This window comes from Microcebus murinus, chromosome 4 (genome assembly GCF_040939455.1).
Source record: "Microcebus murinus isolate Inina chromosome 4, M.murinus_Inina_mat1.0, whole genome shotgun sequence".
Lineage (NCBI taxonomy): Eukaryota > Metazoa > Chordata > Mammalia > Primates > Cheirogaleidae > Microcebus > Microcebus murinus.
In genome coordinates, this window is record NC_134107.1 from 62742796 (window position 1) to 62766359 (window position 23564).

Consider the following 23564-nt stretch of genomic DNA (forward strand, 5'->3'; position numbering starts at 1 on the left):
AAAGTCATGATTACAAATTTGTTCCTTTCAAAAGGAACTCAAATGGAATGTCTATAATAATATTAGCCTATGAAAATATTTAACATTGAAAACCCTGTAGCAGTAGGGAGAACTTGCTTCCTCTCAGCTGCTGGTAGATGGTAAGGCTGTATGATGTCTTAGAACATAGGCTTAAAAATCACAGCTCACTATCTACATGACCTGAAGCAAGCTACTTTACCTCTCTCTACAACCCAATTTCCTCATCTATAAGGTTGGATAAAAGTATCTATATCGGCCAGGCGTGGTGGCTCACACCTGTAATCCTAGCTCTCTGGGAGGCCGAGGCGGACGGATTGCTCAAGGTCAGGAGTTCAAAACCAGCCTGAGCAAGAGCGAGACCCGTCTCTACTATAAATAGAAAGAAATTAATTGGCCAACTGATATATGTATATAAAAAATTAGCCAGGCATGGTGGCCCATGCCTGTAGTCCCAGCTACTTGGGAGGCTGAGGCAGAAGGATCGCTCGAGCCCAGGAGTTTGAGGTTGCTGTGAGCTAGCCTGACGCCACAGCACTCACTCTAGCCTGGACAACAAAGCGAGACTCTGTCTCAAAAAAAAAAAGTATCTATATCTCACAAAGTAGTTAAGAGTATTATAATACAAATATATCAAAGGACCCAGCACAGTGGCTGAAAGAAGTCTCAGTAAATTTTAATTTCCATTTCCAAGTGGCTCTTTTACTTGACTACTATAACAGATTTGGAATTTCTGAGAGCCTGGTTAGAAAAAAGGAAAATTGTTTTTTTTCCGTCTATCTTGCAGGATGTGGGAAACCAAGCATAAGTGCTAAAAAGAACACTGGGCTGCGTGGTTATCAAACTCAACTTCAGTCACTACTCAGCCAAGTGATTCTGAATAGCCTGTCTAACCTTATTTTAAAGGCCATATAATTATATCAAAAGTCCAAGTATAGGCCGGGCGCGGTGGCTCACACCTGTAATCCTAGCTCTTGGGAGGCCGAGGCGGGCGGATTGCTCAAGGTCAGGAGTTCAAAACCAGCCTGAGCAAGAGCGAGACCCCGTCTCTACTATAAATAGAAAGAAATTAATTGGTCAACTGATATATATATATAAAAAAATTAGCCGGGCATGGTGGCGCATGCCTGTAGTCCCAGCTACTCGGGAGGCTGAGGCAGAAGGATCGCTCGAGCCCAGGAGATTGAGGTTGCTGTGAGCTAGGCTGACGCCACGGCACTCACTCTAGCCTGGACAACAAACCGAGACTCTGTCTCAAAAAAAAAAAAAAAAAAAAGTCCAAGTATAAGCCAGGTGTGGTGGCTCACACCTTTAATCCTAGCACTTTGAGAGGCCAAGGCAGGAGAATTACTCGATGCCATGAGTTTGAGGTTGCTGTGAGCTATGATGATGCTACTATACTCTATCCCAGGCAACAGAGTGAGACCCTATCTCTAAAAAGTCCAAGTATAAATCTGTAATTATAAATCAGCCATATAAATACCCAGGTGTCTGTGAAAGCTAAAAATTGAGAGTTGATAAACATAAGAAATTAGTCCTGACCCAAGAGGAAGTAGCAGAAATCCCCTGAAATGTGTTAATTTCTTGCCTTTCTAAACACTTGCCAGAAGCTCTATACATTTTCTTCTTAATTTCATGTTCTCAACAAGTGAACAAAAATAAGACTAGCAAAAGTCTACTTGCCAGCATTGTTTTTTCAAAAAATATTCTCATTAATGGTTTTAATCAAGAATGAGAGCACAGTAATATAGAAAACCTAGATTTATTTGTTAAGCTATCACAAAGACAAAACAATTACCATTTGAAGTACTTTGAGGATTTCATCCCAGTTTCACTTGTTTTGTTACAGAAAGTAACCTAAGATGTTGGAAACTAGAGGATATAACCCAAGAGGTTGTAACAGAGCAGACTGATGAAACATGGTGAGAAAAGCAAAAGCTAGTCAGAAGCACTTGTGTCAGGGACAGTGTATATGGCTGGAATATTTCCAAAGAGGCTACCTACAAATGCCTGAATTAGTAAATCTGGGCCCCAAATTAGTAGAAGATTATTGCCCCTGTGGAGAATGAGCAGAGGCTAGGATTCCTCTGAGATCTTACTTTTTAGGGATATGGGTATCCTTAAGCCCCAAAGAAGCACATCTTAGCTTCAACCTCTCTCTCTTTCCCACCCAGTCTACTTACACCTCCAAGTTTCTGTGCATTTCCACCACACAGGCCTTATAGAAAATGCATACAGTGAAGGCAGGAATTACAGACCTCCTCAGAGGGTATCTAGACACAGAGTTTGGGGGTAAATAATAAACTACAAACACCCTCTTGGTTAAGTTAATTCACCTTCGTTAATAAAGGTCATAGTTTCTTCTGCTGGTGGCAACTTGTTGTCTCAGTACAGTCTGTCTCAAGAAAGAACTGGTTCAGGTGAGTTTTGGAGAAAGAAAGAGACTTTCATCAACCCACTCCAGAATGGAAGAGGCACCAAGTTCTCTCCTATAGTTATGAGCAGAATCTGAAAAACAAAAAGTTTACAGTGTTTATAACAGTAATAACTACTATTTACTGAATGCCTAGTCATAGTGCCAGAGGACTTAAATATATTGTATCTCAATCTTTGTAATAACCCTGCCAGGTAGTTCTTATCATCCCCATTTTACACATGAGGAAACTGAGGATTAAAGAAGTTACATGCCTTGTCCAAAGGCATACAACCAGTGTGATAGACCTGTGATTCTACCATTCATGTGCTTCCCCCTTCATCCTACCTCATGCATTGAGAGGTCCTAGTTCTATTATCTTGAAATCATTAATGGTTACATAAATACTAATTATTTCTTGTTCATTCTTTAAAGGCACATACAACTTTAAATGATTAAAAATTTACAGACATTGTTTGGAATTCAGGTCAATTATCCAGATGAAGAACATGTATAAACTTTATGAATAAAATAATTCTCTGCCTCTGAACTCTAGCATAAAATGAAAGAAAACAAAACTCATTAGTTTGTGGCTATTTTATTTGATTTTGCTACCACTATTTCACCATTGCAAAGAATCCTAAGAATTCTTGCCGGGAACTGCAGTAACATCCCATTTGTGTAACTGTTAGTGACATACCAAATGAGTTTCTCATGATCCTTATTAACAGAGTAGTTGATATTCTCTGAAATGTCTATTTTTCAAAAAGAAGGATGTAAAAGCCAGAAATCTGTTTTCCAGTTCCAATAAAACAGGTACTAAACAAGTATCACTGAGCTGGAAAAAAAATCAATATACTGTAAAAATGTGATGAGAAGGAAAGAAGACCTAAATTGATACCACAAGATTTCCCATGAAATAGTGAAGTTATTGACATGTGGAACTGTGAAAGCTGAAACTTAATGTTAACAGCGCTCTACTGATACCAACACGTAATTTTAACACATAATTGATTTTAGACTATGGCTACCACTGACAGAAATAAATGTGGAAATTAGGATTAAGTATTTAAGGGAAGAGCTAAAATTCAAAGAATTCAAAGAGATTATTTTCAGATGATTCCACTGGCAGGACCTGAGAAGAAAGCAGAGATCCAACATCACAATTCATGGTTAGTATAACAAGCAGTGTTTTTTTTTTTTTGAGATAGAGTCTTGCTTTGTTGCCTAGGCTAGAGTGAGTGGTGTGGCGTAAGCCTAGCTCACAGCAACCTCAAACTCCTGGGCTCAAGCAATCCTTCTACCTCCGCCTCCCAAGTAGCTGGGACTACAGGTATGTGCTACCATGCCCGGCTAATTTTTTCTATATATATGTTAGTTGGCCAATTAATTTCTTTCTATTTATAGTAGAGACGGGGTCTTGCTCTTGCTCAGGCTGGTTTCGAACTCCTGACCTCGAGCAATCCGCCCACCTCGGCCTCCCAGAGTGCTAGGATTATAGGCGTGAGCCACCGCGCCCGGCCAAGAAGCAGTGTTATACAGTGTTCACAATGGCAATAACTTGGAACGTAATTGGAATTTTAAAAGGCTGGTTTCCAATATAAAATGGAACAGGGGTAAAGGAATTAAAAATTTTAAGTGGAGAAAAAGCCAATGATTACTTAAGGTTCAGAACTAAAATCTATATCAGAACAAAACAAGGAATTCTTAAATATTTAGCATAGCAGGGAATGACAAGAGATTTCACAACCTAATTGGATGACTAATAGTGTAGCAGAGTCGAGTCAAAATATATAAATCTTGCCATGCTATTACTATATACTTTAATAAAATAAAAGGACTTGGAGAGCACTGTTATCTCAAAGACTGGAAGACAACCAGTATTTAAGAAAAGAATGCTATAAGGTCAGAGGTAGAAGGACATTGTAGGGGGGAAAAGAGGGACAGCAACTTAACAGCTTATAAAGGAGAGACTACTACAATTACCAGTTCTAGTTCTGTATGATGTGAACTAGCTACATGACCTTCAGTTATTATCTAACATATAGCAGAAATACCCAGACTGACAATATATTTCTCAGATTAACAAAATAGCAAATAAATAGGGACAAGCTTCAGGCAAAGCTTATGACAATGTGTCAGACAAAAGTAAACTGGCAGAGAGCTGAAAAGCAGACAGGAAACAACTTAGGAAATGATAATTTTTGGACAACTATACATAAACTTGTTATGGTTTGGCAAATAAGACTTGGACACTAAGGTGACCAGGACCTTGGTTACTTATTATTTTCAGAAGGAGGGAAACTCATACAAAATTATGATTAAAGTCTTAAGCTCAGTTTCAAATTACTTCTATTCCCTCCCCAAACTGAAAAGCAGTGAGTTGCAGCAGATCTCTGCTTTCTGTTTTCTGATGAGCATGCTAAGATTTCAAACACTTCAAATGAGAAAAGGTGACTCAAGAGCAGACCAACACATGAGCTCAGGCTCTACTGCTTTCACCTGAGCCAACCAGCGAGGTCTGTTTCTGGACAAATGGCTTGTAAGTTCATTGATGACGGTCTGTGTCTTATTCTATGTACTTTCAATGCCTACTGCAGTGCTCAGCATGTGGGAAGGGTATAATAAATGTTAAACTGAACATCACTATGTTTCAGCCTTGATTTCTTAGGGGAAAAAACCACATAATTTTCAGTAATTTCAGAAATGGGTAACAACATTTTTCCAAACTGCAAATTATATAGAGTTCTTCTCTTGATGTATGAAAATAAAACTCATTTCACATGATTTTCACATTCAATGACAAGGAAGAAAACAAGCTACTCACCTTCAAGCAGCATAAATCATTTTCAGTGATCAACATCTGCATCCTCAAACTGTCCAGCAACCGTTGGTGCGGTATCTACCTCCATCCCGTCTGAACAAAAAAATGAATTGTTGAGCGATACTGTACTAAGCACTTCAGATAGGTAAACACTCACCTTCTAACTTCGACCAGAATGAAGCTAGTGCCCTCTGCTGGTAAGGGATGCTATTATTTTTCTTTAAAGTATCAAAGAACAAACCGACAAAGGAAAAGGCAACCAACCTGTGGATTTGAACTGAGTTAAAGTCAGTCTATATTTAACATTTACTTTATAAATTCTCAACCTCCATGCTAAAAGAACTGTAGTAGGAACTTTCAAATGCAGTATCAATTACTCTTTACAGATCTGTTCTTAAGTATTTACTGTTTTTTTTTTTTTTAAGGTAAACAGCCCTTTCCTCACAAAGCTTTCAACATAATCCAGGAGAAAAGTAGAGCAAGCTTCTTGATTAATCTCCCTGTTTTTCTTATCTCATTAAATAAAATGAGAGGAGACAAGAAAAAATAGAAAGCTCTGTGGAAAGAGTTGTCTATAGCTGTTTTGTCCACTTGCTCACCTCCCATTCACCCCTCAACTCTTCAGCCACCACAAAGTGGCTTCTGGCCACAGCCCCTTGGCACTCTACCACCTGTAGATGCCAATATGACATGTGTCTAAAAAACTATTCATCTTTCCACATAAAAATGTTTCTTTCCCCAAACAGTCTTGCTAAGAGGTTACCTCTTATCTGCCCAAACCAGAGACCCCTTGCCTAGGGGTTACCTAGGCTAAGGTTACCTCTTATTTGCCCAAACCAGAGACCCCTACCTCTAACTACTGCTGCTTATCTCCTAAATCTCTCAAGTCTTTTTAGACACAGTCTCACTCTGTTGCCCAGGCTGGAGTGCAATGGCACAATCATAGCTCACTGTGGCCTCAAACTCCTGGGACTCAAGGGATCCTCCCGCCTCAGCCTCCTGAGTGGCTAGGACCACAGTTGAGTGCCACCACACCCAACTGTATCAAGTCTTTTAATATTCACTGTCACTACCAAATTTAAGCCACCATTTCTTATCTAATTTAATACATAAGTCACATAACAGGGTTTCTCTTTTCTCTAGCATTTTTCCTCTCCAACAAGTTTTCCATATTGCAACCACAGTTATATTCTGAAACACTAATCAAACTCAAATTCTTCAGTGGCTTCCCATGAACCTAAGAGTTCCTCCTCTAAGTCTGCAGTCCCCAACCCCCAGGAGTCAGGTCCATGGCCCAGTAGGAACCAGGCTGCATAGCAGGAGGTAAGCAGTGGGGGAACAAGCGAGCGAAACTTCATCTGTTACAGCTGCTCCCCATCGCTTGCAATCCCCACCCCATGTGTGGAAAAACTGTCTTCCATGAAACTGGTCCCTGGTGCCAAAAGGTTGGGACCACTGCTCTAAGACATGGACAGTTCACTACTCCACCTTTATCAGTCAGTTACCATAACTACCCTTCACAAAGTTCCACACATAATGAACTTGCAGTCCCTCAAAGCTGAATGGTCTCTTGAACATCTGCACATAACCAATCCCTTTACCTGCCTTTCCTCCTAACCTGTGTGCAATCCCTCTTCTCCTCGGTCACTTCTATACATGGTTCAGATTGTGGCTTAGATGCCACTTACTCCATGAAGTTTTTAGCTATTCCTGATCATGCAGGCTGGGCAATGTGGTGAGTATATTATTTTTTGTATATTAGCTCATTTAAACCTCTTACCACTTATTAGTTGTTTGATCTCAAGCAAGTTACATAATCTTTCTGTGCCTGCTTTCTCACCTGTAAAATGAGGTCATATCAGCATTCACCACACAGGGTTCATAGAAGGATTAAATAAGTAAATATGGGTAATGTGCTTAAATCAGAGTCTAGCACATAATAAGCATTATCTAAGTGCTTTACTGAGGGTAACAGGAAAAAAATTGGAGACACCTAGAGGAAAGACAGGGCTGTCTCTTCAGAGTCCGAACTATATGGTAGGCATTAGGAAATCACTGAGGGGACATCTTTATATAGGGGTGATATTACGAAGTATTCTCAGAAGATTAGAGAGCTAGAGGAAGGGAAATATACTATTGTGTAAATCTAGTTTGAGAAAAAAGGGCCTAGGTTTGCAGGATTTATAGTAGTCACAGCAAAGAGATATGAAAGTAAGGAAAATCCATGGAACTAGGTATTAGACTGGATAAGGGAATAAATGGTAAAGGTTGGAGTCAAAAGAACACTTCAAGGTTCTAATTGAAACAGGATTATTTAGGAAAGGAATGAGTGTGCTAAGGAAAATACTTACAAACAAGCTTCAAATAGAAGAAAATAGAAACATTTAAAGCCAGTTAAGATCAGGGAAATGCAAATCAAAACCACAATGTGATATCACTTAACTCCAGTGAGAATGGCCTTTCTCAAAAAGTCCCCAAACAATAAATGCTGGCGTGGATGTGGAGAGAGAGGAACACTCCTACACTGCTGGTGGGACTGCAAACTAGTTCAATCTCTGTGGAAAGCAATATGGAGATACCTTAAAGTGATGCAAGTAGATCTACCACTTGATCCAGCAATTCCACTACTGGGCATCTACCCAGAAGATCAAAAGACACTTTATGTAAAAGACACCTGCACTCAAATGTTTATAGCAGCACAATTCACAATTGCAAAGCTGTGGAAACAACCCAAGTGTCCATCAATTCATGAGTGGATTAATAAAATGTGGTATATGTATACCATGGAGTACTACTTAGCTTTAAGAAACAGTGGTGATATAGCACCTCTTGTATTTTCATGGATAGACCTGGAACCCATTCTACTAAGAGAAGTATCTCAAGAATGGAAAAACCAGCACCACATGTACTCACCAGCAAATTGGTATTAACAGATCAACACCTAAGCGGGCATATAGGAATAACATTTATCGGGTGTCGGGAGGGTGGGAGGGGGGAGAAGGGGATGGGTATATACAACCAAATGAGTAAGATGTGCAACGTTTGGGGGATGGACACGCTTGAAGCTCTTACTCAATGGGGAGGAGGGCATGGGCAATACATGTAACCTTAACACTTGTACACCCATAATACACTAAAATTAAATAAAAATAAAAATAAAGCCAGTTAAGGTACAGAAGCTTGTCATGAGGAGAGAACTCAATTTTCTTGAATACTGCCTAATCCTTTAAATCAACTGACTATCCTAGTTTTGCATATAGTCATGTAGGAATTCATTTTAAAATAAAAATGGTAGTATCCATATGCGTACACACATAAACACATGGAAGCAAACAAGACTGGAAGGATATACGACAGGAAATTAATAGATGTTGCTCAGAATTATACTTGATTTTTTCCTACCTCTGCTTTGCCTGTGCACACTTTTAAAATTTTTGACTAGATTTCTCTTTTAGTGTTTAGGGTCAAATTGAGTCTCCCCAAAATTCATGTTCAAGTTCTAACTTCCAGTAGCTCAGAATAAGATCTTTAGGGTCTTTACAGAGGTAATCAACTTAAAGTGAGGACATTAGAGTGGGACCTAATCCAATTTGACTGGTGCCCTTTCAAGAAGGGTGTTAATAAGAAGATAGTTAATGTCATGCATCAACTTGCCTAGGCCATGGTACCCAGACAGTTTGTCTGCCAAACATTATTCTAGTTGTTTCTGTGGAGGTTATTTTTTAGATGAGATTAACATATAAATTAGTAGACTCTGATCTAAGGAGATGACCCCTCCATAATGTGATGGGCCTCCTCTAATCAGCTGAAGGTCTTCATAGAACAAAGATTTATCTTCTCTGAACAAGAACAAATTCTGCCAGCAGACTGCCTTTGGACTACAACATCAATTCTTCCTTGGGTATTCAGCCTGCCTGCCTACCCTACAGATTTTAGACTTGCCTGCTTTCACAATGTGAGCCAATTTCTTAAAATAAATCTCTCACTATATATGTATTTACATACATATATATACACACACACATATCCCACCCCACCGTATATATGTATATGTGTATATATATATATATATATATACACACACATACCCCCCATCCCACTGGTTGTTTCTCTGGAGAACCCTAATAGAAGGAAACTTGGAAACACATGAGAAACACGGACACAGAGAAAAGATGACACAAAGACATAGGAGAAAAGACAGTTGTCTACATGCCAAGGAGAGAGGCCTGAAACAGCCCTCAGAGATAACCAACCCTGGACCTCTCACCTCCAGAACTTGGAGACAATAAATTTCTACTGTTTAAGCTGCCCAGCCTATGGCACTTAGTTACTATAGTTTCAGCAAACTAACATAGACATGCAACAGAAAATTAATAGTAGGTATCTCTTGTATCCTTGATTTTTTTTTAGAGACAGAGTCTTGCACTCTCCTCTGGACTAGAGTACAGTAGTATCATATAGCTCAATGCAATCTCAAACTAGTAGGCTCAAGCGATCCTCCTACTTCAGCTTCCTGAGTAGCTGAGACTACAGGTGTGTGCAATTGCATCCACCTAATTTTTTCTATTTTTTTTTTTTTTTTTAGTAGAGACAGGGTCTTGCTCTTGCTAAAGCTGGTCTTAAATTCCAGAGCTTAAGCAATCCTCCTACCTTGGCCTCCCAAAATGCTAGGATTACAGGTGTGAGCCACCCTGTCCAGGGTGATTTTTTTCATTTCTTCTTTGCCTCTGCACATTTAAAAAATTTTTGTGGCCGGGTGTGTTGGCTCACACCTGTAATCTCTGCACTTTGGGAGGCCAAAGTGGAAGGATCCTTAAAAGGAAGGAAATTCCTGAGCCCAGGAATTTAAGAACAGCTGGGGTGAGGCCTTATCTCTATAAAAAAATTAGAAAAAGAAAAAGCCAAGAAACAAAGCATGGTGGTGTGCACCTATGGTCCTAGCTACTCAGGAGGTTCAGGCAAAAGGATCTCTTGAGCCCAAGAGTCTGACGCTGCAGTGAACTATGACTGTACCACTGTATTCCCCTGGGTGTCACGATGAGACCCTCTCTTAAAAAAATTAAAATTAAAAAATTTTTGACTATGAACAAAGACTATTTTCATTGTGAGGAAAAACCACCACTAAAAACAAATTACATAAAAATTCCCATTCTATTTAATTCTACACTTGCTTTCTGTACTATAAAGAGTTAATTCTAAGATTTCTCTGTCTTAGAGCTTCCAAAAAATCTTGTATGTTTCCCCATAACTTACTGCCCAAGTGCTTGTTTGACTGTTCACACTGAAGAGAAAGGACACTCACCTTCATAATCTCTTATTGAATCTTCTGTCCTGACCCCAGCCATATTAAACTGGCTGCTCACAGACTGAGAAAGCATTCCTTCTAATCTCTCCAATGTGGCTTGGCCTTCTGCTGTTAAATGAGATAGTCCTTCTTCATAGGTGTAAAATGTAGGGATGTCCCCTTGTCCTTGTTCTAAACAGATAGAAAACTTTAAGGCTATTACACAGCAATTAGAAAAAACAAAATGGATCATCAATAATGCATTTGCCAAAGATAAGGTACAGGGAAAACAGGCTTCTAAGAAAATACTTTTCAAGATTCACTTATACACATATATAGGCCACTACTGAAGATAGATACAAAGAAAATGTCCCTACCCTCAGGATGAGAAGGGATTCCAAGAGATAATGAACCAGTAAACAGCAATTCCCCAAAGACTCACATGTCCAAGGACTAGAAGAAAAGTATGTGTTCCTAAGTTCAGGGAGTCCTATGTTATTCCAAGGTGGGATTTTACTGGTGAGCACAAATTAAGTTGATATTAATTTGTACTGAAGATGTTTTCATATTAAAATACATGCACCTTTTAAAAAATCAGAAAGTCTAGAAAATACAAAAAGGATTAAAAAACCAAAAATCCCCAAAAGATAAGGTTATCTTCAGGTATTTGAAGAATCCCAGAAATGAGTTTGTCTCAGGCCACAAGAGGGTATACATGGAAGAAAGAGCTTTGGATACTTAGATTGGTATGCATAAGACCAGTGGGGAAAAGAAAAGAGAACAGCAGGCACCTCAAGCTACAAAAAGACTCTACCAAGCTAGTGACTACACTCTGGTCTGAAGAAGCAATAGGAAATATTCTTAGATAAATGAAGTGTGATTCTGGAAAAAAAGAAATGTCCTTAACAGTGAGCTGTTTGAAGGAATAGGGTTTTGTTTTGTTTTGTTTTTTCTTTTTTTATTGAGACACAGTCAGGCTCTGTTGCCTGGCCTTTGGCATCAGCCTAGTTCACAGCAACCTCAAACTCCTGGGCTCAAACAATCCTCCTGCCTCAGCTTCCTGAGTAGCTGGGACTACAGGTGTGCACCACCATGCCCTGCTAATTTTTTTCTATTTTTAGTAGAAACAAGGTCTCATTCTTGCTCAGGCTGATCTTGGACTCCCAACCGCAAGAGATCCTCCTGCCTCGGCCTCCCAGAGTGCTAGGAATACAGGCATGAGCCACTGCATCTGGCCCAGAGTCTGTTTTTGCACAATCGGAATATGTTAAATAAAGATATAGATGATCTAGGTTCTCAAGGGGTAGAGACAGGCAGCTTGTTCTTTGGGGGCAGGTATCTCAGCTTAAAAACTTTCCCAACAACCCACTTTCCTATTTACCATTTTCGTTCCTTCCATTTACTCTATTTATCTACTTTCTTCCCCTGATAATCTCTTTTACCCTTAAGCTTGGAAAGCCCATAAATTTCTTCAATTTGTCTGTTGCAAAGAACATAGGCATAAAGTATACCATTGTGTCATTCACTTTTATTAATAATCATATAATATTGGGTACTTTATGGTGTGGGGCGCGGTGACAACGCCATTACAAGATGGCGCCGATTTCTGGTGGCCTGCCTGTAGTAAACAAGTTCAGCGCATGCGCAGAGTAAGTCCTGGCCCGTTCTATAAGTATGCATATGAAGGATCTTAGCTTGGCCTATCAGTAATAACCCTCGAGCGCTTTTAACCTATCCCCATCACTTCCCCCCTTCCTTAGAGTATATAAGTGTGTGAGAGCTTGTGCTCAGGGTCTTCCGCATCATGCAAGTTTAAAGGGAACCCCATTAAAGCACTGTCAGAAGAACTCCAGTTGCCGCGTCTTCCTTGCTGGCGAGGCGGGCGCGACATTATGGAGATTCAAAGAACTATAATTCTCTATCCCTAGTACACTCTTAAAATGAAACACTAAATAAACAGAAAAACAAAACTTAAAAAAAAATCAATTTTACTAACCATGTGCTTCCACATCATATTCATCTCCATCGTAATCATCTGAATCTTCATCCTCAGGATCTGGATGCAAGGCCTGGCATTCACACATTGCAGTGAACATTGCCTCCACTGAACAAGAAAATTAAATTGTAACTAATATTCTTTTCAATGTAAAATAAAATTTTATAATAAAAATAACCATCAGGGCAAATAAATTTAATGGGTACACAAAAGGTATACTAAGGTCACAATTTTTACAAAACCTGCCAAATTCCATGTAAGATCAATCCTGAAAGCACTTGAGGCAATAGACAAGTCACAAAATAATAAGAGCTCATTTGGGGATATTTAATTTAATTTTTTTTTTTTTTTTTTTTTTTGAGTCAGAGTCTCACTCTGTTGCCTGGGCTAAAGTGTGTGGCATCAACCTAGCTCACAGCAACTCAAACTCCTGAGCTCAAGCAATCCTAATGCCCCAGCCTCCCAAGTAGCTGGGACTACAGGCATGTGCCACCATGCCCAGCTAATTTTTTCTACATATTTTTAGTTGGCCAATTAATTTCTTTCTATTTTTAATAGAAACGCAGTCTTGCTCTTGCCCTGGCTGATTTCAAACTCCTGACCTTGGGCGATCCACCCACCTCGGCCTCCCAGAGTGCTAGGATTAAAGGCGTGAACCACCGTGACCAGCCTGGGATATTTAATATTACTGAGATCTCTCATGGCTAGTTGGATTTTCTGAGAAAAAGGGTCAGAGTCCTGGTCAGATTGCTGCACCAGGGTGAAACCCCTTTCAGCGGATAGACTCAGCTCTTTCCAACTATCTTGGCATCTTCCACTTTGGAACTGCTATAACTCCTCGGCCGTCCCTCAGATGAGATTCAGTCAACAGCATAAATCAATAAAACTAACCAGAGTCCTCCATTCACAAACTATACCAGATAACAAGGTGTCTACAATACTTTCACCACATTCACAACCTTTGTTATTAACAAGTATTTGGTCCTCAATGATATCATAGATGAAAAAGTGAAGAAAAAACAGAATGGAGGTAATGGTGAGAGTTCTATGTACATGTATACATCAACTGAGGGGAATGCTTGCTACATAAAAGGAAAAGAATACTATAGAACACTCACATGCTGATTTATCACTAGGAACAAATCTAAATTCAGTAATAGGTTCAACATCATCATCACTGTCTTCCTCTTCTTCATCAGCCACAGATTCTTTTGATTCTTCTAGAAAGGCAACAAAAATTACTTTTTAATGTTATTTGACTTTAAAAAAAAAACAAGCCTCTTGATATATCTGAATATAGCAATTCGATTCTACCAATTATGCTTATTTATTGTAAGCTAAAAAAGACTTTGGATAGAGTCGCTGGTCTAGCCACATTGTGCTTTACTGAACACTTACGATTCCAGAGACCCTATGGGGCCACAGTGGGGTTGAGGAAACCCAAATAGGGCTCTAATAAGTATGGTTCCACTGTCATCTGCTCCATTTACCTTTCACTTTGAAAAAAAAGGGCTCCAGTAGCAGTTTGTAAACCACTGATGTGACTCATCATCAGCAAATTACAGATGGGAAAACTAAAGCCCATAAAAGTTAACTTAGGCAACAGATTAAATTTAAAAAATCTGTAGGTAAGAAAAGATATAAATATTTAATAAAAACAGGCTGGTAGCAGTGGCTCACACCTGTAATCCCAGCACTTTGGTAGGCTGAGGCAGAACTGTTTGAGGCTAGGAGTTTGAGATCAGCCTGGGCAACACAGCTATACCCCGTCTCCACAAAAAAATTGAATGAACATAATTTTTTAAGTTATAAAGGTAATATACACTGGTATAAAAATAAATGAAAGAGTTTGCATGGATTCAAATGAAAAAGTCCCTGGCCCTCTAGTACCTTTCTAGTTATTTCCAGAAATAACCACTCTTAATAATTTATTTTCTCAGGAATTTACCTTAGGGTAGTAAATAGAAATGTAATATAGCATTTTTACAGTAAGGAAAAAAATACAACCATCATCAACACTCATCATCTCATGCTAGGTTACTGTAGGGGCTGTCATACTTTCTTTAAACCTTTCTAAGTTTTCAACAACAGGAAAGAATTTTTTTAAGTTATTTCAAAAATAATCTAATCTTATCAACAATAGTCATTTAAAAAGAGACTTATGGAAGTAAGCCAAAGAGAAAAAAAAATCTGCAGCTTGGACAATCAGGACGGGAGGAATAAAGGCTGGGAAAATATGACCCAAGCATTTGTAATTTATGAGAGGAGTTCAAGATAAACAGAAATGGAGAACTACTGAAATAAATGTAATTGACCCAGGAAGATATTACTTTCTAGTAAGATGTGAAGTCGTACACATTTTAGTTAGAAAGGATTAATCAAAATTACATCAATTTCAAGCAAATAATCGCAAAAAGCACACATTTAAACCACCTACCTCAAACCTACTGAGTTATTTCCTAGATTGGGACTTCCAGCATTTTTAACAAGCTTGCTACGTGTTTCTAATGTGCAGCCAGGTTTGAGAACCAGAGACTAATACACTCTGCTAATTTTTTTGGGTTGAAATTCAGGCTCAGAGGTGAAAATAATTTGCCTAGAGAGTGAATGACAGAGTCTTCTTATTCAATATACTTTTCCCTTTTGTTTGTATTTATTCAAACCCTACTTCTCTAGCCTTTTTCTTTCTTTTTTTTTTTTAGAAACAGAGTTTCACTCTGTTGCCCAGGCTAGAGTGCCATGTCATGAGCCTAGCTCACAGCAACCTCAAACTCCTGGGCTCAAGCAATCCTCCTCCCTCAGCCTCCTGAGTAGCTGGACTACAGGCATGTGCTACCATACCTGGCTAATTTTTTCTATATATTTTTAGTTGGCCAATTAATTTCTTTCTATTTTTAGTAGAGACGGGGTCTTGCTCTTGCTTAGGCTGGTTTCGAACTCCTGACCTTGAATGATCCACCCGCCTTGGCCTCCCAGAGTGTCTAGCCTTTTTCTTGACATGTACCATTGCCCCACACCAAGGCCTGACACTATTTACAGGCATTTCACACCCAGCATTTGGAATTGATTGACTAGAGTACCTGTAAGGTTTTGTATTTATACAAATGAATGAATCCTATAAACTAAACATGACACATAATATTCTTAGTTATAATGCTTTGTTGTGGGGCGCCACCCTGTGCATTGCAGAATGTTTAGTAGCATCCTTGGCATCTAACTACTAGATGCCAGTAGCACTCCTTCTTCATTTTAATCAAAATGTCATTGCCAAATATGGGGGGATGGAGAAGTGGGTGGAGGCCCATGAAAAATCCACCCTCCACACCCCCCTGAGAACCAATACTTGTAACAAAACGAAACAGTTATATCCTAAATTCTTGGGAAGCACAAAAGTATACTGATTCAAGCCTCTAAGGGTGCCTCTGCAAAGATAAAGAGAACAAACAGTTAAATACAAGAGGAAAAAGAAATACATATCCACAATAAATGAAGAATTCTAAGTGCAAATATACAGAAAATAAAAGGCAGATACACACAAATGCCCAAATTATTTTAATAAACTACTACTGAAAGTGGGTAATATCACATTATTATCAAAGACTGCTCTTTACTTTATTATTATTATTATTATTTAAAGAAACAGGATCTGGTTCTCTTGCCGAGGCTACAGTGCAGTGACATGATTGTAGCTCACTAGAGCCTCGAACTCCTGGGCTCCAGCAATCCCCCCCCCCATAAGACTCTCAAGTAACTAAGACTACAGGTATATGCCACCATGCTTGGCTAAATTTTTAAATATTTTTGTAGAGATGGGGTCTCACTATGTTGCCTAGCTGGTCTTGAACTCCTGGCCTCAAGTGATCCTCCTACCTCAACCTCCAAAAGCATTGGGATTATAGGCATGAGCCACTGTGCCCAACCAAAGACTGCTTTTAAAATATAATTTTCTATCAAAAGAAACTATAGATTAAATTACAACATACATACCTCCAAATTTGGCATTTACCATAACATACAAATGCTCTCGTGGATAGGCATTTAGGTCCCGAGACACCGCATGTAAACTAATGGTGGGGTATTCCAGTGAGAATCCTAATCCAGAGCCATCTAACCAAGACAGGCGGCTGAAAAACACATTTTAAGTAGATTATTTTTAGATAATTTACTATCCCAAAGTTTATAAAACCTTGGCTTAGACACTTATGCATATGAATAAATTCAAGTTGAATGTTCAGAAATATTCCTAAAATAAGAAAATGCAGTAATGGGAATTGAATTTTCTTTAAGACCAATTCTCTTATGGTCTCTTTTCCTCTAGCTATAAATTTGAATAGATTTAAAATTCAATTTTCCTCAGTCACATGTATGTTTCTATGGTTTTTATGCTTATTCTTATTTGGAATGTCTTCAGACACACTCTTTGCTTTTGCAAATCCTTATCTAGTTAAGTCCCAGCTCTTCCATGAGGCCTCCCTTCAACTATTCCAGTCCATAATGATGTCTTCTTTTTCTAAACTGCATTCATGCTCACTATTATACCATTTGGCACTTAACTCTGTGGTCGTGAATGTTTTATGTACCCTTACAGAATGTGAGCTGCCTGACAGCAGAACCTGTCACATTCCTTTATTTAACATTCTTCAAAACCACTAGCATAGTGTTCAGCAGGTAAATATGCAATAAATACTTGGTAATCACTCATTTCTCCACTAATCCTACATTGAATGACATACATATGAAATGGCTGTAATCACACTCATCATATGTTAGGAGATAATTATTACCTTGAAAGACAGACTATGAAATCTTTCGTTTATTGCATAGCTTTAAGAGAAAACCACAGATAAACTAGATCTAATTTTCTCTCAAAATGTGGTCAAATACAATTATTTTATTGGTATTACAAAGGAGACATACCACTACAATCAGTAAGATTAGGTCTGAGTAGGGGATGGCTAATTTTTTAATAATACTTCACCCATCTGGAATTGTACCACTTAGCAGGAAAAAAGCAGAAAGAACCTGCAGAAGCCACAAAAAATGTTAACTGCAATAAATGTTAACGCAATATAGCAGTTGCCCAGAGCTAGAAGGAACTAGAAAATGCCTGTTAATGGGTACCAGTTTCTTTCTGGGGCAATGAAAATATACTAAAATTGATTGTGGTTATAGTTGCACAACTCTGTAAAGAGACTAAAAACCACTGAATTGTATACTTTAAATGGGTAGATTGTATGTTATATGAATTACCTCAATAAAGCTGTTGTTAAAAATAGATGTTACTGCAATAACACCCTTGTATCATTCTATTTTCTTTCTTTCTTTTTTTTTAGAGACAGGGTCTCACTCTGTTACCCAAAGTTCACTATAACCTCAAATTCTTGGGCTCAAGTGATTCTCCTACCTCAGCCTCCTGAGTAGCTGGGACTAATGGTGAATGCTATCACATCTGGCTAATTTTTTTTAATTTTTTTGTAGAGGTCTTGCTATGTTGCCCAGACTGATCTCAAACTACTGGCCTCAAGCAATCTTCCTGCCTGGGCCTCCTTAAGTGCTGGGATTACAGACGTAAGCCACCATGCCCAGCCTGTATCATTCCATGTATTTTCTATACAATTTTAACAAGGCTGGCCATCTAATTTTTAAACAAGCAAAAGCACAATAGGAGAACCCAGGACTCCCTTGGTTAGGAACAATGATAGTATGACAGTCTGTGATCATTCACGTTCTATGTTAAGAGGAGTATGAACTTTACACTTCAGTCCCCCTAAAGACAATCAATGTCTAATAGCATAAGACAAGGGCATAATACATAACCTTCAGTTATCAAAAGCAAAAACAGGCCGGGCGCGGTGGCTCACGCCTGTAATCCTAGCTCTCTGGGAGGCCGAGGCGGGCGGATTGCTCAAGGTCAGGAGTTCGAAACTAGCCTGAGCAAGAGCGAGACCCCGTCTCTACTATATACAGAAAGAAATTAATTGGCCAACTAATATATATAGAAAAAATTAGCCGGGCATGGTGGTGCATGCCTGTAGTCCCAGCTACTCGGGAGGCTGAGGCAGGAGGATTGCTTGAGCCCAGGAGTTTGAGGTTGCTGGGAGCTAGGCTGACGCCACAGCACTCACTCTAGCCTGGGTAACAAAGTGAGACTCTGTCTCAAAAAAAAAAAAAAAAAAAAAAAAGCAAAAACAGTATTAGATTGTACAACTCTGTAAATACACTAAAACTTAATTACATACTTAAATAAAGCAAAAGCAAGAAAATAATTACTGTCATTAAGAAAGATTTCTACCCAATACGCTTACTAAAAAAAAGGAAAACCTGGAGGCTTAAAAGTGATAAACCTTAAAGAGCTAAAAGTGATAAAAGTTCTAGAAATTATTTTCCAAAATGACTCATTTCCACTGATTCCAAAAAAACAGATTTTATTACATAATTAGATTGTGTGCTGTATGCACTTTTCCTGTCTACTGCTTTCCTCTAAATGTGGAGATGAAATAGTGTTCAAGTATTGCCAGTCCCCTACTAGAGTTATATTATTTTGAATCAAATAAACTGCCTTTTTTTTTTTTTCCTCAAAAATCTGCTAGCATTATCACAATTCAGAAAGGAACATTCCAAGTTTGGGTGTCCAAATAATTTCAAACATTCAGAGCCACAAAACTTTAATGACTCAATAGGGAGATGGAAAAACTGAAATCTAAACAGAGGATCAGTGCCTATCAAAATACGGCTTTTGGCCGGGCGTGGTGGCTCACGCCTGTAATCCTAGCACTTTGGGAGGCCGAGGCAGGCGGATTGCTCAAGGTCAGGAGTTCGAAACCAGCCTGAGCGAGACCCCGTCTCTACCAAAAATAGAAATAAATTAATTGACCAACTAAAAGAAAAAATAAATTATTTATATTTTAAAAAAAAAAAAAATAAAAAAAAAAAAAAACAAAATACGGCTTTACTTTAAAAAGTACATAATAATTACTCTGTTCCTTACTGATGCTGACAGAACACAAATGCTGCCTCAGCACACATTTCCTATGGAGCTCTCATAAATCTCATACATGAATTTGCTCCATGCACTCTACAGGACAGAAGCAAGTTTCACACTTAAAAGCAATACTTATTTTGATTACTTTTGTTTCTCTGACTTTTGTTTACTCTTTATTTACTTTTTATATATTATAAAAGCCCTCCAAACCCAAAATATCTAATTTTCTACAAGTCCTGAAGAAAACATGAGTCAAAAGGGAAAGACAAAAAGTAGAAAGCCCTTTACAGCCATTGAAGTAAAAAAAAAAAAAAAAAAAGCCAGTAAACATGTAGAAAAATGTTTTGCTAAACTCTAACACTTTGTACAAGTATGACCATGTCCTTCATTCCATGCATGGAGTGAAAAACAGGACAGGAAAGTAAGAAGCATCTTCAATTTGGGTTACTAATTATTTGATTTAACATTAATTGTGGAAGAGATATAAAAAAGCATCATTCTATGTTTAAATTACCTATTTTAACCTGTTTTAAAGTACCTATTTTTTTTTTTTTTTTTTTTTTTTTGAGACAGAGTCTCCCTTTGTTGTCCAGGCTAGAGTGAGTGCCATGGCGTCAGCCTAGCTCACAGCAACCTCAAACTCCTGGGCTCGAGCGATCCTTCTGCCTCAGCCTCCCGAGTAGCTGGGACTACAGGCATGCGCCACCATGCCCGGCTAATTTTTTATATATATATCAATTGGCCAATTAATTTCTTTCTATTTATAGTAGAGACGGGGTCTCGCTCTTGCTCAGGCTGGTTTTGAACTCCTGACCTTGAGCAATCCGCCCGCCTCGGCCTCCCAAGAGCTAGGATTACAGGCGTGAGCCACAGCGCCCGGCCTAAAGTACCTATTTTGTTTCAGGACATTCTCTCTGTTACAAAAAATAAAATAATAGAATACAATAAAATAAATTTTGTATTATTCATGCCTCTGTACCTTCCTTATTTGGGTAAAATATCAACTGCCTATGGAAACTAAGCTCTGAAAATAAGCCTGAGAGTTCTAAATCTCTCAGTCTCAGTACACATCTCAGAAGCTAAAATCAAATCAGAAGCTATCCCTCCTCACCTATAACCCTAAAATAGATTCCCCATAGCCTAAGGGGTATAAGCCCAGCTCATCAATGTGGCTCTCTCCCTCTTCAGCTCTATTATTATTATCCCTTTCCATTGGCCCTTATTCCCTCAGAGGAAGAACTGCTAGACTCAGTGTGCATGTATAAAATACACATAAATACATATATCTTGGCGCACATAATATTGTTTCTCACTCTTGTGTCTGAGCATTCTGTTTTTTCTAATTACAACATTTCTCCTTAGCTCTACCCCATTCATCCGGCTGTTAACCACTTGTCACATCCTCCAAAAAGCCTTGCCAGTTTGTTACAACCTTAACTCTATCATTAATTAGAAATGCTAGGTGGGAAGAAACAGAAAGGAGGAAGAGACCAAGGAGGCAAAGAATGAGTAAAGATTGATGAACAGAACTGTCTAATTACTGGTAATATTCTGTTCTTCACATGGACGGTAAATATACAGGTGTTGTTTTAATTATAATTCCATATATATTACTTATATTTTTTGTATGTATATTTTACCAAAAAACTCTTAAGAAACAGAGATTTGTTAGTGAAAAGCTGAAATAAGAATGTTTTTGAAACAGTTAAAAAGAGTTATATTTCCTGAGTGTAATATATGTGTTGTGCTCATACAGGAGAATGTTCTTGTTCTTCGGAGATACATGCTAAAGTATTTACAAGTGCTGTGAAAACATGTATGCAGTTCTCAAAAGACTCAGGAAAGTAAGAGGCACAAATGTGACAAAATGTTAGTTAATGAATCTTTGTGAAGGGTATAGGGGTATTAATTAATAACATTTGCCACTTTTCTTTAGGTTTCACATTTTTCAGAATGCAAAAACAAATACAGGACGGTCCCCAAAGAGGAGTTATAATATAGAAAGAAGAGTCAACATACAGAGATGCCATGAAGAAAAAAGGACTGCAGGAACTAGGAATGTATCTATGCTCCATCCTCCACCACTTAAACTGCTTTCCCCAAGATCAGCAAAGATCTCCTCGTCAATACCCAATAAATGCCTTCAGATTTTATTTTATTTGACTGCTCCTTTGTCCTCTTTTCTCAAGTCTCTTCTTCCATGATCTACCTCTTAATGTAGTGTATCCCCAAGGTTCTATTCCTGGGGTATCTAATCCTTTCCAATTAGTATATGCTTATATTTATTCTAATGGCTTCCACATGTTTATCTTTAACACCACTCTCCCAAGACACACACTCATATGTCCAATTACTGCACACACATCTTGACCAGCTCATTATCTGCCCCTCCCCCCAATCTTGTTTTTCCTTCCATCCATATTTCCTATCTCGGTGACCGGCCAAAAGCCTAAGCTTTGCTCAGTATCTAAATTTTCCCTTGAAAGTAGGACTTCTTTACAGGTTTTTGGTTTGGGTGGGTGGGTGTGGGTGTGTGTGTGTGTGTGTGTGTGTGTGTGTCGTGTGTGTGTGTGTGTGTGTGTGTGTGTCCTGGACTCTGTAGAAGGCAGATTTTGGTAACATGTCCTTCATCTACTGGTGTCATGCCTGTGAATACATTACATGACAAAAAGGACTTTGTAAATGTAATTAATGTTATTAAGCAGATGACAGTAACATATATTATCCAAGTGGGCCCAACGTAAGCACATGAACTCTTACAAGCAGAGAATTTTCTCTGGCTGTAGACAAAAGTGACAGAGCAAAAGGGGAAACTTGAACGATCTAATGGACAGGAAGGACTCACTGTGTCATTGTTGGCTTCAAAGTGAAGAGAACAACATGTCAAGGAAACAAAGACCTCAGATCTACAACTGTAATATTTAAGGTATGTCTATCTGACTGCGAAAGTATAAAGTGCGACCAAATAAAAAGGCAATTCCTTTCAAGACCCAGAAACGAGTCAGGTCTCTTTCGATATGCCCCCTGCCTGCGCAGGGGTGAGGATTCCTCCCCCACCCACACCCAGAAAAGAAAACCTATACTCCTTAAGCAAACTTTCAAAGTCCTCCACAATCTGCTCTGAACCTACATGTCCGGCCCAGGGGAACACCTCCTGCACCTGCCCTATCCGGAAAGAAATGCACATCGAAGACTAACTCAGGGTGTGGAAACTCAAAACCTCAAAAAGAGACTATGTAAATTAAAAGCAACGCACAAGCCAGGCCTCCAGTAAACAAGCAGGTAAAAAGCACTATCTGTGAGGAGAAATTCCGGCTGGAGAAGAGAAAAAGGCAGGCCCCGGAAGAGGGAACGCTAGAATCACCGGAGCCTTCCTCCCAGACGCGGCATCCCCGAGGCGACGCGGAGCACGCGCCCCCTCCCAGCAGCCCCCGAGCTCGCTTCTCGCCCGGCTCCTCCGCACCGCCTGCCAGCAAGCAGGAAGGCGAAGCGCAGGCCAGCGCTGGGGAACAAGAACGCTACCTCTCGGCGATGTAAAGGGTGCCGGTGCCGAGACCCTTCCCGTTCAGCACGGCCTCGGTATCTGGCTGCTGCTGCCGGAGCCCCTCAGCCGGCCCGGGCGGAGGGAAACTTTTGAGGAAGCTCATAGCAGCAAGAAGGGCGGCAACACAAACCGGCAGAGAGCTGGGGCACAGTAATCCTACCACGCTGGGTCCCGCCCTGGAAGCGGTGGTAATGACCCCGGAAGAACAACTTGCCAGCACGGGCATTCGAGCGCCATCGACCATAGAGATGAGACATTCTAGGAAAAGCGCGCGGAGGTCTTCAGAGACAACCCCCCCACCCCCCGCGCGCCTGTCACGTGACACCCTCCCCCTCTTCCTCGCCATTTCTAAAGCTGTAGGGCTTCCAATAAGCGAGCGTTCTCTGGGACATCTTACTTCAAGGTCGTCACAGTAACACTATGAGAGAAGAAACGCAAGGAGTATTATTCCTTTTTCTACAAAAGAGGAAACGGAGGCCCGAGACATGGAACCCCTCGCCTGA

At 39.4% G+C, this 23564-nt stretch overlaps 1 protein-coding gene across 2 annotated transcripts; it reads right to left on the reverse strand.

The window, feature by feature from the left end:
• Positions 1-1764: 1764 nt before the first annotated feature.
• Positions 1765-23312, reverse strand: CLNS1A (chloride nucleotide-sensitive channel 1A). Of its 2 annotated transcripts, XM_012745120.3 has the most exons (7): positions 23040-23309; positions 16523-16659; positions 13654-13755; positions 12536-12643; positions 10558-10731; positions 5259-5348; positions 1765-2526 (listed from the first exon to the last, which is right to left on the reverse strand). In XM_012745120.3, the coding sequence occupies exons 1-6, from the start codon at positions 23303-23305 to the stop codon at positions 5281-5283; spliced, it is 855 nt and encodes a 284-aa protein (XP_012600574.2). In that variant the 5' UTR covers positions 23306-23309; the 3' UTR covers positions 1765-2526; positions 5259-5280. The 2 variants fall into 2 exon arrangements, with proteins under 2 accessions (XP_012600574.2, XP_075858450.1); XM_076002335.1 differs by lacking the exon at positions 10558-10731 and having other exon boundaries at positions 23040-23312.
• Positions 23313-23564: the final 252 nt, after the last annotated feature.

Bases quoted from the DNA above. Each gene is read 5' to 3' on its own strand.
- CLNS1A (XM_012745120.3), bottom strand. From the start codon at position 23,305: ATGGTCGATGGCGCTCGAATGCCCGTGCTGGCAAGTTGTTCTTCCGGG. The intron at 16,660-23,039 runs GTAGCGTTCTTG...TGTGTTTTTCAG, and splicing joins ACCCTTTACATCGCCGAGAG to CCGCCTGTCTTGGTTAGATG. The intron at 10,732-12,535 runs GTTAGTAAAATT...CTATCTGTTTAG, and splicing joins ATATGATGTGGAAGCACATG to AACAAGGACAAGGGGACATC.